The following is a 17,856-nucleotide window of genomic DNA, read 5'->3' on the forward strand; positions in this document are numbered from 1 at the left end:
GTAATCTTTAAAAATAAATAACAAACATTCCATTGGTTATAATGAAAAGAATCTCATGCAAATTAAAACATTACTGAGCAGCGGTCTGGGGCTTTTCTTTTGTAGGTGAGAGTCTGACCGGATATGTCGTGGAGCTGCTATAAGCTAACAGCTAACAGCTAACAGATAAACTCGGACCCGGAGGACGCGCACACACGGAGCTCGTGTCAGGAGGAATAGACGTGCACCTTTTCTCTCATGCTCGTGCTCACCTGAACAAGCTTCTGGAAGCTGCTCGTGCATGCGCACAGTCTCCATGGCTACGGAGGAGTTCTACGAGGTGATGCGAGCTAATACTCTAATGCTAATCTTAGCTAGCGGTAGCGTTCAGAGTTATTGTGCAAGTGGTGAACTCAAGGGAAGTAACTAACGTGTTAGTTAGTTAGATTAGTAAGTTAGTTAGCAGCTGGTTGACTCGTTCACGTGACTCTTGTTGGAGATAAACACAACTGATCGAGTTAGCTCAGTGCCACAGTTAGCTTCTGGAAGTAGCCGCGGTGTTAGCTGGTTCAGGCTGGGTGGTAGCTGGTGTTTGCTGGTGTTAGCCGGTGACAGCTGGGTGTTAACCGGTGTTAGCTGGGGGACAGCTGGGTGTTAGCTGGGTGATGGCCGGGTGTTAGCTGGGTGATGGTCGGGTGTTAGCTGGGTGACAGCTGGGTGTTAACTGCTGTTAGCTGGGTGTTAACCGGTGTTAGCTGGGGGATGGCCCGGTGTTAACTTGTGACAGCTGGGTGTTAACTGGTGTTAGCTGGGTGTTAACTGCTGTTAGCTGGGGGACAGCTGGGTGTTAACTGGTGTTAGCTGGGTGATGGCCGGGTGTTAGCTGGGTGATGGCCGGGTGTTAGCTGGGTGACAGCTGGGTGTTAACTGCTGTTAGCTGGGTGTTAACTGGTGTTAGCTGGGGGATGGCCCGGTGTTAACTTGTGACAGCTGGGTGTTAACTGGTGTTAGCTGGGTGTTAACTGCTGTTAGCTGGGGGACAGCTGGGTGTTAACTGGTGTTAGCTGGGTGATGGCCGGGTGTTAGCTGGGTGATGGCCGGGTGTTAACTGCTGTTAGCTGGGTGTTAACTGGTGTTAGCTGGGGGATGGCCCGGTGTTAACTTGTGACAGCTGGGTATTAACTGGTGTTAGCTGGGTGACAGCTGGGTGTTAACTGGTGTTAGCTGGGTGATGGCCGGGTGTTAGCTGGGTGATGGCCGGGTGTTAGCTGGGTGTTGGCTAGGTGACAGCTGGGTGTTAACTGGTGTTAGCTGGGTGACAGCTGGGTGTTAACTGCTGTTAGCTGGGTGACAGCTGGGTGTTAACCGGTGTTAGCTGGGGGATGGCCCGGTGTTAACTTGTGACAGCTGGGTGTTAACTGGTGTTAGCTGGGTGTTAACTGCTGTTAGCTGGGGGACAGCTGGGTGTTAACTGGTGTTAGCTGGGTGATGGCCGGGTGTTAGCTGGGTGATGGCCGGGTGTTAGCTGGGTGACAGCTGGGTGTTAACTGCTGTTAGCTGGGTGTTAACTGGTGTTAGCTGGGGGATGGCCCGGTGTTAACTTGTGACAGCTGGGTATTAACTGGTGTTAGCTGGGTGTTAGCTGGGTGTTAGCTGGGTGATGGCCGGGTGTTAGCTGGGTGATGGCCGGGTGTTAGCTGGGTGTTGGCTAGGTGACAGCTGGGTGTTAACTGGTGTTAGCTGGGTGACAGCTGGGTGTTAACTGGTGTTAGCTGGGTGATGGCCGGGTGTTAGCTGGGTGACAGCTGGGTGTTAACTGCTGTTAGCTGGGTGACAGCTGGGTGATGGCTGGGTGTTAACTGCTGTTAGCTGGGTGACAGCTGGGTGATGGCTGGGTGTTAACTGCTGTTAGCTGGGTGACAGCTGGGTGATGGCCAGGTGTTAGCTGGGTGTTAGCTGGGTGTTAACTGCTGTTAGCTGGGTGACAGCTGGGTGATGGCCGGGTGACAGCTGGGTGTTAACTGCTGTTAGCTGGTGTTAACTGGTGTTAGCTGGGTGACAGGCCGGGTGCTCTTTGACATACATTACACACATTATATAGTTTTTGTTGACATTTCCTATATGCATTGATAATTTCTTTGCAGGTTTCGATTCCATTTGATTTGTTGGAATATTAAATTAGTTCAGGATATTTCTGTGTACAATAATTTGCCTAGATATGAAAGAAATTCTCAGAGAATGAAAGCTGTAAACTGTGAAACCTCTTGACTTGGTGCATTATTTATAATTCTCAGGTAGACCCTTCACAATCATCGGTGTGTGTGTTCTCTCTTTACATTTTCATTGTCTTTAAATGCATCTCAAAAACTCTCCAGAGAATCAAACAAACACAAAGTAAACTTCAGTTCTGTTCAGGTTCTAATAATGTGTGATGAGTGCTGGTGTTTAATGTGAAAGTGTAAAGTGATCTCAGTTCAGCAGGAAAGTGGAGGACAACACACAAGAGACTCTGACACTTCTGTTCTGATCCTGAAGCAGCAGGATAATTTTACAGCGTTGGTGGAAACTGTATTCACACTTTCTATTTTCACTGACACACATCACCTGTGTCAGTGTGTGACTGTGGGCGGGCACTGTGTATGTGAGTGTAAACTCCGCAGAGGAGATGAGATGAGGAAGCAACTCGATCAAATATCTTGATATTTTCTGGGATTTTGCCGATAATAATAATAAGACTGCTGATGGAGCATGGCCAGGGTGGAAAAAAGAGAGGGGTAAGGCTGAGACCCACATTTCTGGTTCTTGGTGTTCTCTGTAGAGTCAAAACCACAAAAACTCTTTTCTAATAAATTGTTTCTAAACATTTTTGCACACACCGATGACATCACTGGTCATGCTGGTATCATGACTTAGTCAGTGGTCCACCTGAACAAGATGCAGTTTCAGTAACATAAGTCCTGAATGTCTCATTTTATTTTAATGTTTGTTTTTCTTCTGCTGTTTTGGTTGATTTGAATAAACGGTGCTGCGGCGCCTCCTGCAGGTGGAGAGGATAATCGATAAGAGGAAGAACAAGAAGATGAAGTTGGAGTACCTGGTCAGGTGGAGAGGTTATGGTTCAGAGGAGGACACCTGGGAGCCCGAGAGTCACCTATCCACTTGTATGATCTACGTCCATGAGTTTAACCGTCAGCATGCAGAGCGGGAGAAAGACAGCACGTTACTGCGCTCCACGCGAAGCTCACCCAGCCTCCACTATATATCTGCCCACAGACAACCCTTCAGGCCGCCAATCACTGCCTCAGCTCGAAGTGACATCAGTGTGGTTTTAACTGGGGACTGTAAACAGGTGAGTCCAGCTCACCTGCCTCCTATTGGACTGACCAGTCCGACCTCTGTGGGCTCACACCAGCCCCTGCCGGTTGACAGGTTCAGCAGTGGCCTGATGTCGGCAGCTCCAGCCTGCTCAGCCCGCCGTAGCATGGATCTCTCCAAGACTGGCATCAAGATCTTGGTTCCGAAGAGTCCAATGAACAGCCGTCTGGACTCGGAGGAGTCTCCCAGTGAGGCGGCTCACAGTCTTGAGGCTGGACCTCAAGAGGCTCACCAGGTCCCACCTGAGGTCGCTCTTCTGGAGAAACCAACCGGAGTCCAGCTTGGGCCCGGAGAAGAGAGGGCCCGCATGGGGACCAGACCCCGCAGCCAGAACCCTCTGCCCCCACCCCGAGTCCCCATCACACCTGCTGCCATGCGCTCCCTCAGTGGCACAGGTGAGGTCCTAGGTCACATAGTTTGCATGAGTCTGATTGGTTATCACAGCAGCTTGTTTGGATGTCTCAGAAATCATAATCTTAATCTTGGTCACAAAAAAACGTTCAAAACAAATTTAATGAATTTATATAAATAACCTGTTGTTCATGAATGAGGTCAGAGGTTGTGTGAATAAAAAAACACTGGAATGGCCTGTGTTTTTCTTCTTACAGGTAACGTTGCGTTACTAGAGGCTGTTACTGCCAGCGGGATGTCAGGTGGGCAGAGTGCTGTTGCTGGGGCAACCAGTGTGGCAGGGAAGCGTCGTCTAGAGGAACGCTCTGCTTTTGACAAACGCCTGAGGTTCAGTGTTCGACAGACAGAGAGTGCTTACCGTTACCGTGACATTGTGGTGAAGAAACAGGACGGCTTCACCCACATTCTGCTTTCCACCAAGAGCTCTGAGAACAACACGCTCAACCCTGAGGTGGGATCATGCCCCCATCAATTAACCCACACCCCATAATAACAGAGCTCTACAAGTTGTTTTCTGTGATCTTGCTACTTCATTTTTTTAACCCAGGTCTCTTTCATGTGATCATGCCTCTCTGTTCTGATATCACCAGTCCAAACTTGCTCAGGTTAAACTCCACATGTCATGGTGACTGACCTCAGCAGTAATGTCGTCTCCCATTGTCCTCATCAGGTGATGAAGGAGATCCAGAGCGCCATGGCAACTGCGGCATCGGATGACAGTAAGCTGGTGTTAGTTAGTGCTGTCGGCAGTGTCTTCTGCTGCGGCCTAGATTTTCTGTATTTCATCAGGCGATTGACGGACGACCGGAAGAAGGAGAGCATCAAAATGGCTGAAATCATCAGGTGATGCTCACTGAAGTCACAATGGTAACCCTGACATCGGATAGAGGTGTAGATCTCTGACCCTTGTTTCCTCCACACCAGGACTTTTGTCAACACCTTCATCCAATTCAGAAAGCCGATTGTAGCGGCAGTGAACGGGCCAGCGTTGGGCCTTGGTGCCGCCATCCTGCCACTTTGTGATGTGGTGTGGGCCAATGAAAAAGCCTGGTTCCAGACACCGTACACATCCTATGGCCAGACGCCTGATGCCTGCTCATCGTTCACCTTCCCCCGCATCATGGGTCTCGCCTCGGTCAGTCTTCCTCTTCATTTCCATTCACTCACCTTCTCGCTTCGTTTACCATCACTCACCCTACTGCTTCATTTATCCTCACGTTCAGGGTTCAATGTTCTGTTTAGTAAAACGTTCTGTGTTTAAACGTTCTGTGTTTAAACGTTCTGTTTAAACGTTCTGTGTTTAGTTAAACGTTCTGTGTTTAAACATTCTGCGTTTAAACGTTCTGTGTTTAGTTAAATGTTCTGTGTTTAAATGTTCTGTGTTTAAACATTCTGTGTTAAGATAAATGTTCTGTGTTTAGTTAAACGTTCTGTGTTAAGATAAACGTTCTGTGTTTAGTTAAACATTCTGTGTTAATATAAACGTTCTGTGTTTAGTTAAACGTTCTGTGTTAAGATAAATGTTCTGTGTTTAGTTAAACGTTCTGTGTTAAGTTAAACGTTCTTTGTTTAGTTAAACGTTCTTTGTTTAGTTAAACGTTCTTTGTTTAGTTAAACGTTCTGTGTTTAGTTAAATGTTCTGTGTTTAGTTAAACGTTCTTTGTTTAGTTAAACGTTCTGTGTTTAGTTAAACGTTCTGTGTTAAGTTAAACGTTCTTTGTTTAGTTAAACGTTCTTTGTTTAGTTAAACGTTCTTTGTTTAGTTAAATGTTCTGTGTTTAGTTAAACGTTCTTTGTTTAGTTAAATGTTCTGTGTTTAGTTAAACGTTCTTTGTTTAGTTAAACATTCTGTTAAATGTCGTGTTTTGCTAAATGTTCCATTGTGTTCCAGGCTAACGAGCTGTTGCTGAGTGGCAGGAAGTTGACGGCTCAGGAGGCGTGTTGTAAAGGTTTGGTGTCTCAGGTTCTGTGGCCGGGAACCTTCACACAGGAAGTGATGCTGAGGATCAAAGAACTGGTGACAGTCAACTCACTGGTCAGTCAATACACACACACGGACACTAATACTCAAACACAGACACTAATACACGGACACTAATACACACACACGGACACTAATACACACACACGGACACTAATACACACACAGACACTAATACTCAAACACAGACACTAATACACACACAGACACTAATACACACACAGACACTAATACACACACAGACACTAATACTCAAACACAGACACTAATACTCAAACACAGACACTAATACACACACAGACACTAATACTCAAACACAGACACTAATACTCAAACACAGACACTAATACACACACAGACACTAATACACGGACACTATCACACACGGACACTAATACACACACACACACAGACACTAATACTCAAACACAGACACTAATACACACACAGACACTAATACACACACAGACACTAATACATGGACACTATCACACACGGACACTAATACACACACACACACACACACACACACACAGACTCTAATACTCAAACACAGACACTAATACACACAAAGACACTAATACATGGACACTATCACACACGGACACTATCACACACGGACACTAATATACAGACACTATCACACACGGACACTGGTACACACACACGGACACTGGTACACACACACGGACACTGGTACACACACACGGACACTGGTACACACACACAGACACTAGTACACACACACAGACACTAGTACAGACACACACTCCTGTTCTTCACGCTGTGTCTCTGCTGGTTCCTGTTCTGCAGGTTCTGCGGGAGTCCAAAGCCTTGATGAGGAACACCAGCCGCAGTGCTCTGGAGCAAGCAAACGAGCGTGAGTGTGAAGCCCTGAAGAGAGTGTGGGGCTCACCACAGGGAACAGACTCCATCTTGCAGTTCCTGCAGCGGAGAACCGAGCTCTGCTAGAACCTCCACCAGAACCTGGACCTGTGACTCATCACTTCTGAGCTGGCAACAGTGAATCAGTGGGAAAGGCTGAATGTTTATTTTTGTTTATTGTTCAACTTTAAGTTATGGTTTCAGCAGAACATTTTTTGCCTAGCTTAGCACAAAGACTGTGAGCAAGGGGAAACTGTTAGCCTAGCTTAGCAAAAATACTGGAAGCAGGGAAAAACTGTTAGCCTCGCTCTGCATCCAAAACCCAAGATAGTGTTTGTGCTAATGTTTTAAACCCTCTGGGTTTGTTAGGGAGTATTTAACAAATTAAAACATTGTGAACTGGACATAAGTGAAAACATTAGGAGACTCCACCTCTTTTCTGGTGATATACAAATCTGTGTTTCTATGACATTCTGACAAAAGCAGCTGATTTCTACATTTGATTTTTTAACGACTCTCTGCTTCCAGTCTTAATGCTAAGCTAGGCTAAGTCTGTTCAATCAGATATGAAACTGAACTACAACAGAGAACAGGATAGTTGAGGGCCTCCGCCATTCTCCTAGTGCTCCCTCCGTGCAGGAGCAAGAAATGAACGCAGACATTCGACCTCACTTTCCTCTGCAGCGCTCCCAACAGGACACTACAGGTTCAACTCCTGCTCACTGTCACACAGTAACAGTGCTGAGTCATGGGTCAAAACAAACCTGAGTTGATGCAGTGTGTGGGCGTGGCCTGACAGTCGTGTGATCGATTCAGTCACAAGTTTATGACTTAGTTTAAACAAATAACTTTAAAGGAGCAGTTCAACAGTTTATTATTAAAATTGGAAACGGGGAAACAGCTGTTTTAGCATAAAAGGTATGAATCTACACACAGAAAACAGTCATAACATGTTAAGCTAAAAAAAACCCTCACTGCTCTATCCACCTGGCAACAGAGCTTAGCAGAAGATTTCCTTAAATGTTGAACTGGTCCTTTAAATTCTTTGTGAACCAGGTTCAATTTGTGCTGACATCACAAATACAAGCCGTACAAACAATGACAAGGAATTTTTTAACTCATTGGACAAACTTTTATACAAACACAGCTGAAGCAGTGAAATAAAAAACTGTTCAGTCTGAATTGATGGACACAATGTTTTATTTTGAAAGGATCAAATGATGGAACATAAGTAAATAATGATCAGCTGATTCTCATTGCTGCAGAAAAAATACTGAAAATAAATTTACTGACACATTTTTATATTTACGACAAAATAATTTGAGACAAATTATCTGGTGATTAAGTGTTAAGATAATTATCACCTGATGAGTCATGAAGAAGAAAACTTGATTTTACTAATTGATCATTAGCTCACAGATTAACTCTCATTCTATTTGCCAGTTATTAACATGAATAATAAATATCAGAGAACGTCTAAAATCAATCAGTAAATTTTTTTTTCTCAATCTAAAAGACAACTTCATAAACATGTAAATAAAAATCAGAGCAGAGCTGCGGTTTATAATTTTTTTAAAATTTTAACCAAAGTTCAGTTTCAAAAACATTCAAAAATCTGATCCTCTTTTTAAAACTCAGATTTTATTTCATTTTGTCTAAATGATTTTATTTTAATCAGTTATTTAGTTTGAGACATTTGACGGGAAACAAGTTTCTACAACGAAACCTGATTAAAGTTAAACAAAAACAGCTCAAAGATCAAGGCAGGCGCTCGCTGATGACATCATCATGGTGGACAGGTGTCATGTGCCCCTGTAGCCAGGTGAAGATGGTAGGTGTGGTCGTGGAACATCAGCAGGTTGTAGAAGTTCTCTCCTCCTGTCAGGACTCCGTGCTCACCATCCCCCCAAGATACAGGACTGTCAACGAAACCGTGAACCGTCAGAGACGCCCAGGGTGCCAGTCGAGGCTGCTGCAGGTGACACCTGCAGGACAGGTGAGGAAATGACACAAAGATAAACAGATGTTTTTTCAAGAAACCAGAAGTCTGGAAAAACCAGATGCCACCACTGAGACAAACTGCAGTCAAACAAACATTACGTCTTGATGTCAGATGCCCGTAATAACAGATCCACGGTTCTTAAGTTATCCAAGTCAGGACTTAGAGGTTGTTACGACAACCAGTAAAAAAGTTTCACCTGAGCTCCTGGACGAGCCGCTGGACATCCTGAGGAAGCAGCAGTCCACAGATGGAGACCCTCAGAGCTCGACTCAGTGTTGTCTTCGGCTCCGGACAGACCATTGAGGACAGGAAGCTGCTGGACGAGTTCTCACTGAAACACAGAAGACTAGTTCACGGTTTCCTGTCTGACAGGTGTTCACAGAGAAGGTTCAAAGAGACCAGTCGTCACCAGCTGATGTCGGCGTCCACGGCTCCCAGCCACTCCAGGCAACTGTGAGCATCATCTGGCTGCAGGTCAGAGGACAGCAGGGCGGGACAGGACAGGTGTTTCAAGACCTGACTGCTGATCTCAGGTCTGTGCTCCGACCAATCATAACGCGACAGAAGGGGCTGCAGAGAGGCTCCACCCTCTGCAGAACAGACAGCTGTGGGTTATGGGTAAAATAACATTGGTAACATGTTGAAACGTGTGATGATGTAACTCACCTGGATGATGTGACAGCAGGAAGTCGCTCCTCAGGGGAAGTCGTGACCTCAGACCTGTGAGGAGTCTGACATAGCCCCGCCCACCAGGAGCCATGCTGCTGTCAGTCAGATCCACGGATACAACTGTCTCACACACACACACACACACACACACACACACATTCAGTTTTTCTGACATCAGAGTTGAAGTTCTTCAAGTAGAGATTTATATGATTTATATTATACCCATATTATTATTTTTATATTGTATTTATTTGATAGGGACAGAGCATGTTAATGAACATCAGTTTAAAAACACGACATGTAAACATGCCAGATTCTAGCATGAACGCTAATTTACAGCTGTAGTCCTGAGGCAGGTAACAAATATAACCATGACATGAGTTGAAGAGGTGAAAACATGTCCTGTATCTAATCACAGTTCTGGTGTGAGATGTGTAGGTCACCTCACAGTCCTCTCTAGTGGTGCCCTGGAGCCAATAATAATTCATTTGAGGAGGTGGGCCAAACCTTGTATATAAAACAAGCATTGAATTTTTTTTAATTCTCAGACCTCTAGATTATCCTTTGCGAGAATGATACAATGACATAAAGGTCGATTTTGAATGGCTTTCTTGGAAAGTGACTATTGGTTGAATGTACATGAACAGTTAGTAAAACAAGACTCAATGTCTGAGAGAATCATAGAATGTAAAAGAAAGTCCAAGCAGCATTAACTGTTCAAAAAAATTTGTTTCAATTTTTGCAAGTTAAATTTTGGATCCAACATGAGCCAAGATACTTGAACACATTATCTTCACCTTGTTTTAGGTGTTCAATCCTGAACATGTTGCACATGTGAATAGTGAGGAGGCCTCTCGAATTTAAATTATTTTCATTCATTAATATTCTATTATTGTCATTATTATTAATATGATTATAAAGTTCTGTGACATGAACAGACCAAATCTGTTCTTTGTTCTGTGGTTGAACTTCGATGGTTTCCCCTCAACTCCCAACACCTGGAAGGAATGTTTGTCCAGCGAGAGAAACAGTCGACCTGCACACACACACACACACAGTAACAATGTGTCTGTATAAATTTAAAACTCATATAGATCAAATGTACGATATGTTGTGAGAATGATGTCAGAGGAAGATCATTAAAGTTTTCACCATTCGGCATCAGAGCAACACAGTTATCTTCATCGATCCTGGTTCTGTGCGAGAGACCGGACACACTTCCTGAATCCGAAATACAGAAACATGTCACGTTTGTCAAGTCTGAACATGTGAGAACCATTGATGGCAAAGACATCTCCTGACACTACGCTGCCATTTTGTGGTGATGATGTAATTTACAGTCAGAGTCTGAGCAGTAGTGATCGTGGGGTGTAGCCGTGGTACCAAAGTCCCGCCCATACACACAGTTGACCAATCCTGAGTCAGTGTCAGCTGTCAATCATGACGTCTCCTCCTGTTTTTATATCATAAATAACTAATTAAACCAAACTGATCCGAAAAACATATCTCTCTGATGAACAAAAATTAGATAGATAAGAATGACCTGAAATGACAGAAACATCTTTGACAAACATTTATTTTAACGTCTACTTTGACTTGTAAACTTCCATGTCCCATCTGCTAACATGGAGGAGGGGTTATGACCTATACTTCAGCCAACCACCAGGTGGCGATCAAAATGATTTTTATTTTTTGGAGCTGTCATATCGTCCATCTTGAATTACACGTGTTCAAGGGTCCCCTCCTTCGTAGACCACCTACGCTGAAACAAATTGAGATGTTCTGGTCTCAAAGGATTTCTATGCTCAGAGTCACCTGCTTGTCCAACCTTACCGCTGTCACCTAGCAAGAGTTGCAGTTGGACAGAATAAGGAAGTTTTAATGCTTCCTGGTGTTCATGTGTGTGAGGAGTTACCGTGGTACACGGAGGTCTCCAGGAAGTGTTTATCCAGCAGTTCACATATGGGCATGTTCCTGATCAGGTAGAAACTGTTGAAGCTTTTCAAAACAGAGTCCAGGTGAGAGGGGGCGGAGCTACACTCAGGCAGCAGCATGGACACCTGCCGTAAAACAAGTCACTTTAGAACCTGCAGCAGCACATTTATGTTTACATCACTTTTCTGAACTAGAACTTTAAGGAAGTTCTTCCTAGACCTGCTCGACTTTGGCAAAAATCATGATCACTCTTGGTTTTGGTCAAGATTGTAATTACGTTCATTTAACACAATTACTCATTGACATCACATACTTGTTGAATGTTCTTTGTTCTTTTCATTTTCTCTGATGTCGACCTACTGAGTTTTTTAGGCTGGTGGTTTAGGTTTACTGAGGGGGGGGGGGTAGTACTGGTATTTGTTCGAAGCAGTAGAACTACTGTGGCTCTAATGGTTAAAGGTTTAAAAGAACTTTGAAAGAAGTAACGTTCCTCGCAGCTTTTCATGAACACAAATGTGACTAAGCCGACTTTTATTTTGAAATTCCTACCACCACGTGTTTACGCTGCTAACTCACACTGACGTTAGTTAATGTTAGTTAGCACTAGTTAACGAAGCTGTCGCTGCTAACGTGCTAACCTTGTAGTTGAAGTGCAGCTGCTGCAGCTGAGAACTGATCCGGTTCTTCCCATCCAGGAAAGAGGATCGATCACAGACCAGCACAGACCGCGGAGCGTGAGACACATCCACAGACATCTTCCCCCGAGCAACCGACACAAGAGCTAATGGCTAGTTAGCTTCCACTAAACAACAACAACGGCTACACGACACTTCCTCGAGGGCTTTTCAAGTTAAAAGGTCCTGACTGTTTTTAGGCTAAAATAAACGAACATTCAGTTTTAAAATTTCCGTTTAAACGATGATTTATAGAATAAAAAAAACAACAGCAAAGGAAACAACTGAACTTTATTTATTTTCTATATAGTGTAGTTTAACTGAGAGATTCCGCACCGGAAGTTCCACCCACTTTACTCACCGTAGTCACATGTTCAAACCCGGAAGTGAAGTGGCGAACACGCTTCTCTGACTTTGGGATCAACTCGGACCCGAATCAGTTCGTGGTTGTGGTCTTACCAGTGCAGTGTGACGTCATGTCGGTGGTCGGGTGTGTACCTGGACAGTTTGATGACGCCGTGGAGAACAGGTGAGATCACGTGTTTGTTCTGTTCCAGAAACGAAATAAAACTAGTGTTTGATTGACAAGTCGATCGATTGATTAATGTCTGGACTCTAAACTGAGAGTTTAAAGTTGTTCACTTTCAGTCTGACGTGATTTGTGGTTATCAGAGTAACTTCAGGTTTAATTCAGAGTTTTCAATCCTACGAAGCTCGTTCACTTCTTATCGGGGTAAATCACCATGGTAACTTGGCTTCATGTGACCACTTAGCCTGATTGCTATTGTTAGGTTAAGTTCAGCTGGATAACTGAAAGATATCCTGGGTATGTTTAACTCACGTTGTAGTACAGGGCCCAGTTCTGTGATCGGGTCTCAGGTCAGAGGTCAGACTGTGACATCACCTGGCAGCCACATTAGGTTTTGTTCCTCTGGTTTGCAGCGACCAATCAGAGGTGTCTACTGTACGGCATGAGGTCAGTGATGTCACTCTGCAGCCGCCACATCAAGAGGAGGAGGAGGAGGAGGAGGACTACGATGATGATGAAGAGTGGGCATGGCATTCAGCAGGAGGAAATCTGACCAAGAGATACAACAGGATGACTCTCAACTCTCAGGTCTGATCACCTGATCAATGAGATCAATGATACTGATTGATGATTGATCAGCTGTTTGTTCTGACTCTCGTTTTTTTGGATTTTCAGTCCAATAGACAGAATCCGTCCAATAAGACGCTGCCATCGTCAACGCCTTCTGATAAAGCTCTAAGGAAATACGAACACAAGATCAACCTGGGTGATTTGTTTTCACTGATTGACCGTACTGGTCAGAGTTTGTTCGCTGAAAATCAATAAATATCGACCGGGAGTTTGTTCTGATCTTTTTGTGACCGTTTCAGATAAACTGAACTACGCAGACTCTGTGATCAATAAAGTGACGATGATGCAGAAACAGAAAGATGCTGACACGTACGTGGGGTTATATCTGAATATTGATTTCATCACGTCATGTGACTTTGACTCACTATCTGATTGGCTGCTCTCCACAGGTACAGAGTGAAGGACAAATCAGATCGAGCCACAGTCGAACAGGTGAAATGCAGACGCTTTTATTTAGAAAAGGCTTTACAAGAAATGTAAATATATTTCATTTGTTTTATTTTGAAATCCACTTAAAACCATGATTAAATCAGGAGGACTGAACATAAACATTCTGACCCGAAGGATCAATAACCAGCAGATAATCAATGTTTATTGATCGTCTCTTCTTTTCCTTCAGGTTTTAGATCCTCGGACTCGAATGATTCTGTTTAAGATGTTGAGTCGTGGAGCAATCTGTGAAATCAACGGCTGCATCAGCACCGGGAAGGAGGTCAGAGGTCACTCGTCAAGTCATTGATCTAATCTTGAAAAATCATCATTCCACATTTCAAATGTTTACTTTCTGAATACTGTTAATGTGACATTTCACTTTTTCTCCATTTCTTTGTCATCATTATTATTTATTATAGATCACATTTCAGCTTCAGACATTTGAACCTAGTTAGCTTGGCCTCCTAATGTTAGCCCTAAATATGATGGCTGTGGTCTTTTCAGCTAGTCGCTCATCAGGTGATAAGTTAAATGTCAGGAACAGGAAGTCACAAACAGGTTATTTGATTTCAGGCGAACGTTTATCACGCCAGCACTTCGGCCGGAGAACGCCGCGCCATCAAGATCTACAAGACGTCCATCTTGCTGTTCAAAGACCGAGACAAATACGTCAGTGGAGAGTTCAGGTGAGTCCCACCACAGAAGAAGAACGGTTCAGGCTGTTTGACTCACTCTTTAATCACTATATAGCAGGTCTGTCCGAATGTTTGTGTAAATGTAAATACGAGTATCACAACACAAACTGTGACACTTTGTTATTTCAAGAGTAAAGTAAACATTTAAAATTTCCTATGGGACATTCAGTCCTTTGAAGTTGACTTTGTAGTTGTTTGATTTGCTCAAGAGTTTATGAGACACGCAGTTCTTCAACTACACTCTTTTTTGTGTTCAGTAACAGGGTTCTAAATTCTTCTGTTGCTTCCAGGTTCCGTCACGGTTACTGCAAAGGGAACCCCAGGAAGATGGTGAGAACCTGGGCAGAGAAGGAGATGAGGAACCTCATCAGGTCAGAACCTGTAGAACACATTAGAAACCACATTAACACACAGGTAGAATTTACTTAAGAACCAATTAGAACCAAATGTCAGAGTTTAGAGGCCAGTTAAACCTGGTGTAATTGTTAGAACCCTGTAGAAATTGATCTAATTGCAGCTATTTTAATAATTGGTACCCAGTAGAACCGGATTTAATTATCGGTACTCAGTAAAAAGCCAACAGTGCTTGTGTTCCAGGCTACAGACGGCAGGAATCCCGAGTCCAGAACCTCTGCTGCTCAGAAGTCACGTTCTGCTGATGAGCTTCATTGGAAAAGACGACATGTAAGAACCAATCAGTTATTGATCAGTGATGCAAACAGACTAATATGACTGTTATGTTGTGTACTGATTGTGTACTGATCCTGTGTTGATCAGGCCGGCTCCTCTGCTGAAGAATGCATCGTTGTCGGAGTCGAAGGCTCGTGAGCTCTACCTGCAGGTTCTACAGAACATGAGGAAAATGTTTCAAGAAGCTCGTCTCGTCCACGCCGACCTCAGCGAGTTCAACATGCTGTAAGGCCACGCCCACCAGCAGGACACACCCACCACAGACGCCTCTTCAAAATAAAAATTCCTGTGAAATTTCTGTAGAATTAGGATCTTTACAGTCAATCAATCAATCAAATGTATTTATATAGCACGGTATCACAACAAACAGCTGTCTCATGGTGCTGCACAAAAGTCCAAGATCTTAAGAAACAAAAAATCCAACTTGTTCCCCACCGAGCAAGCATGAGCAACAGCGGGGAGGAAAAACTCCCAAGTGGAAGAAAAACTTCCAAGTGGAAGAAACCTCCGGCAGAACCGGGCTCGGTGTGGACGACCTCTGGCTGGACCGGTTGGGGTGATGGAGAAAGAACAAGTAATACAGGGGAACAAAAGGAAATGAAGGGGGCTGTGGAGACAGTGTCAGGTCAGGGGCTTGAATCCAGCCTGGGAATCTCCACATGGACGTTTGCATGATCTTCCAAGGGCGCGTTGGTCCCCCCGGGAACTCTTGCCTCCCTCATGGTCCAACATGCGCAGTAGAGATTTATTGATCAACAGGCAGCGTTGGACTGAATGTGAAACTGCTCTTTGAATACAAACTACAGATTGTTTTTTTCTTGTCACCTGAACGCAGGTATCACAACGGAGACGCTTACATCATCGACGTGTCACAGTCGGTAGAACACGATCACCCTCATGCTCTGGAGTTCCTTAGGAAGGACTGCTGCAACGTGAACGGTGATAGTTACTGTTTTCACTCCTCGTTCAAAAGATGAAATGATTTGTGTCGTCGTCAGTGACGTCGCACTGAAGGAAACTGACTGTCTGCTTCTGTTTCCCAGAGTTCTTTGTGAAGCACGGTGTGGCGGTGATGACAGTCAGAGAGCTGTTTGACTTCATCACCGACCCGTCCATCACCTGTCACAACATCGATCAATACCTGGAAAAGGTCTGATACCATCCAGCACAAAACATTCTCAGAAAGAATCTGCTTGTTGGTTTATTGTTGTGTCTGTTTTGTCTAGGCGATGGTGATTGCAGCTGAACGCACGTCGGAACAGCGATCAGATCAGGATCGAGTGGACGAAGAGGTCACATGTTGTTTTAGAACGTTTTTCATTCATCAGCTCAACCGTGGTGGCCGCTGTAATCTCATGTGTCAGCCGCAGTTTCATAATAAGCTCCTCCCACACTAACATGTGAAGTTTGTCGTTGTTGAAATGTGGCGGTGATCTTATCTGCCCTCCCACCACAGGTTGTTACAGTAATAACCACCTGTTTGTGACCTTTGACCCACTCCTCCCTCTCAGGTGTTTAAGAAGACCTACATCCCCCGCACGCTGACAGAAGTGAGTCACTACGAGCGAGATGTCGACCTGATGAGGGCGACGGAGGAAGAGTCGGTTGTCAGCCGTCACGACAATGTGAGTCAAGTTTCTTTGAAGAAAATGTTGACATGATGACGATGGTGGTGATGAAGACCTTTTTCTCTTCAGATCTTGTATCAGACTCTCACCGGACTGAAGAAAGATCTGTCAGGAGTTCAGACGGTACGTCACCTTACACTAGTATTAGCTTAGCTTAGCTTAGCCTGACTGTGTTTCACGTCTCCTCAGATTCCTGCTCTCCTGGAGGACGACAAGCATTCATCGTCCTCTTCTTCCTCCTCCTCGGAGGAGGAAGAGGAAGAGGAGACAGCTGACCAGGAGCAGAATGAGAAAACTCCGATGGACAAAAAGGTGTTTGAGTCTTGCATCTTTGAGGCTTTGAATCTTTGAAATGAAAACTAATAGGGAGTTCATTTCAGGAGAAGAAGAAGCAGGTGAAAGAAGCTCAGAGAGAAAAAAGAAAGAACAAGGTCCCAAAACACGTGAAGAAGAGGAAGGAGAAGGTCGCCAAGATGAAGAAGGGCAGATGACTTCTTGTGTGTCGCCACGACAAGGATCCCAGTAAACATGAACACCACACTAACAGCTCAAATCTGTCTCAGCTCAATGTCCACTTACTCAACACAGATGTGGCTGAAAGCTCTGGAAGAAGCTGCGGCTCTGATTGGTTAATAACAAACATTACGAAGGCGTGGCCAGTGTGGGGGCAGAACCGCAGCAGCTGTGTTCACGAATCTGACTGACTCGAGGTCGAAGGTCACAGACAGAATCTGCAACGCAAACATGAAATAAAACGTCTTGTTCTTCTGATTCTGATTCTGACTCTTTTATCAGAAACAGTTTTTATGTCACGTCATTTAACAGTGTCGAGTCGACCTAGTAACCATGGAGATGACACGATTTGTGTGTGTGTGTGTGTGTGTGTGTGTGTGTGTGTGTGTGTGTGTGTGTGTGTGTGTGTGTGTGTGTGTGTGTGTGTGTGTGTGTGTGTGTGTGTGTGTGTGCGCGCATTTCTCTGACGTCCAATCAGAGCTTTGACTTGAAGTTTTACCAAATAAATTCTTAATCAACTTACTCAGTCACACTGCTGACATCACAGATCTGTGAACCAATAAGAAGAGCAGAGATACTACAGATTACATTACAGTAACTAATCTCTCACACCACAGTAATCAGATTACTCAGCAGACGTCTGAGCGTACTCGTGTAACAGTGACGAAATTAAATCAAACTTTATCAACACTAAAACAATACAACGATCACACACACATTCATGTGCTTCTATCTAGTGTGGACATTCTATAGATTAAAACAAGCCCCCCACACACCCCCCATCACCACTACAACACACACACACACAAACAGACTCAAACACGTCCC

At 44.3% G+C, this 17,856-nt stretch overlaps 3 protein-coding genes across 6 annotated transcripts; 2 read left to right on the top strand and 1 right to left on the bottom strand.

Moving 5' to 3' along the window:
* Nucleotides 1-90: 90 nt before the first annotated feature.
* On the top strand, nucleotides 91-7,813 carry cdyl (chromodomain protein, Y-like). Its single transcript, XM_069511428.1, has 7 exons — nucleotides 91-319; nucleotides 3,023-3,749; nucleotides 3,963-4,216; nucleotides 4,436-4,608; nucleotides 4,690-4,900; nucleotides 5,657-5,800; nucleotides 6,560-7,813. Exons 1-7 carry the CDS (start codon nucleotides 281-283, stop codon nucleotides 6,716-6,718), a joined length of 1,707 nt encoding a protein of 568 aa, XP_069367529.1. The 5' UTR covers nucleotides 91-280; the 3' UTR covers nucleotides 6,719-7,813.
* rpp40 (ribonuclease P/MRP 40 subunit) lies at nucleotides 7,814-12,008 on the bottom strand. Of its 2 annotated transcripts, XM_020111104.2 has the most exons (8): nucleotides 11,876-12,008; nucleotides 11,218-11,362; nucleotides 10,455-10,523; nucleotides 10,243-10,338; nucleotides 9,300-9,422; nucleotides 9,043-9,223; nucleotides 8,830-8,964; nucleotides 7,814-8,616 (listed from the first exon to the last, which is right to left on the bottom strand). In XM_020111104.2, the coding sequence occupies exons 1-8, from the start codon at nucleotides 11,990-11,992 to the stop codon at nucleotides 8,418-8,420; spliced, it is 1,065 nt and encodes a 354-aa protein (XP_019966663.2). In that variant the 5' UTR covers nucleotides 11,993-12,008; the 3' UTR covers nucleotides 7,814-8,417. The 2 variants fall into 2 exon arrangements, with proteins under 2 accessions (XP_019966663.2, XP_069367564.1); XM_069511463.1 differs by lacking the exons at nucleotides 10,243-10,338; nucleotides 10,455-10,523.
* Nucleotides 11,955-17,286, top strand: riok1 (RIO kinase 1 (yeast)). 3 transcript variants are annotated; one of them, XM_069511430.1, is made up of 18 exons: nucleotides 11,955-12,094; nucleotides 12,222-12,440; nucleotides 12,854-13,028; nucleotides 13,116-13,206; nucleotides 13,310-13,379; nucleotides 13,460-13,502; nucleotides 13,690-13,782; nucleotides 14,076-14,188; nucleotides 14,488-14,568; nucleotides 14,795-14,881; nucleotides 14,975-15,112; nucleotides 15,723-15,826; nucleotides 15,931-16,037; nucleotides 16,114-16,179; nucleotides 16,399-16,512; nucleotides 16,585-16,638; nucleotides 16,705-16,827; nucleotides 16,896-17,286. In XM_069511430.1, exons 2-18 carry the CDS (start codon nucleotides 12,388-12,390, stop codon nucleotides 17,004-17,006), a joined length of 1,623 nt encoding a protein of 540 aa, XP_069367531.1. In that variant the 5' UTR covers nucleotides 11,955-12,094; nucleotides 12,222-12,387; the 3' UTR covers nucleotides 17,007-17,286. The 3 variants fall into 3 exon arrangements, with proteins under 3 accessions (XP_069367531.1, XP_019966661.2, XP_019966662.2); XM_020111102.2 differs by lacking the exon at nucleotides 11,955-12,094 and having other exon boundaries at nucleotides 12,158-12,440; XM_020111103.2 differs by lacking the exon at nucleotides 11,955-12,094 and having other exon boundaries at nucleotides 12,158-12,440; nucleotides 16,902-17,286.
* Nucleotides 17,287-17,856: the final 570 nt, after the last annotated feature.

This window comes from Paralichthys olivaceus, chromosome 16 (genome assembly GCF_024713975.1).
Source record: "Paralichthys olivaceus isolate ysfri-2021 chromosome 16, ASM2471397v2, whole genome shotgun sequence".
Lineage (NCBI taxonomy): Eukaryota > Metazoa > Chordata > Actinopteri > Pleuronectiformes > Paralichthyidae > Paralichthys > Paralichthys olivaceus.

Coding starts and splice junctions, on each gene's coding strand:
- cdyl (XM_069511428.1), top strand. CDS start 281: ATGCGCACAGTCTCCATGGCTACGGAGGAGTTCTACGAG. Junction 320..3,022: donor CTACGGAGGAGTTCTACGAG/GTGATGCGAGCT, acceptor CGCCTCCTGCAG/GTGGAGAGGATAATCGATAA. Junction 4,901..5,656: donor GCATCATGGGTCTCGCCTCG/GTCAGTCTTCCT, acceptor ATTGTGTTCCAG/GCTAACGAGCTGTTGCTGAG.
- rpp40 (XM_020111104.2), bottom strand. CDS start 11,992: ATGTCTGTGGATGTGTCTCACGCTCCGCGGTCTGTGCTGGTCTGTGAT. Junction 9,224..9,299: donor CCTGCTGTCACATCATCCAG/GTGAGTTACATC, acceptor TCTGTTCTGCAG/AGGGTGGAGCCTCTCTGCAG. Junction 8,617..8,829: donor CGGCTCGTCCAGGAGCTCAG/GTGAAACTTTTT, acceptor CCTGTCCTGCAG/GTGTCACCTGCAGCAGCCTC.
- riok1 (XM_069511430.1), top strand. CDS start 12,388: ATGTCGGTGGTCGGGTGTGTACCTGGACAGTTTGATGACGCCGTGGAG. Junction 13,207..13,309: donor CGAACACAAGATCAACCTGG/GTGATTTGTTTT, acceptor TGACCGTTTCAG/ATAAACTGAACTACGCAGAC. Junction 13,503..13,689: donor ATCGAGCCACAGTCGAACAG/GTGAAATGCAGA, acceptor CTTTTCCTTCAG/GTTTTAGATCCTCGGACTCG.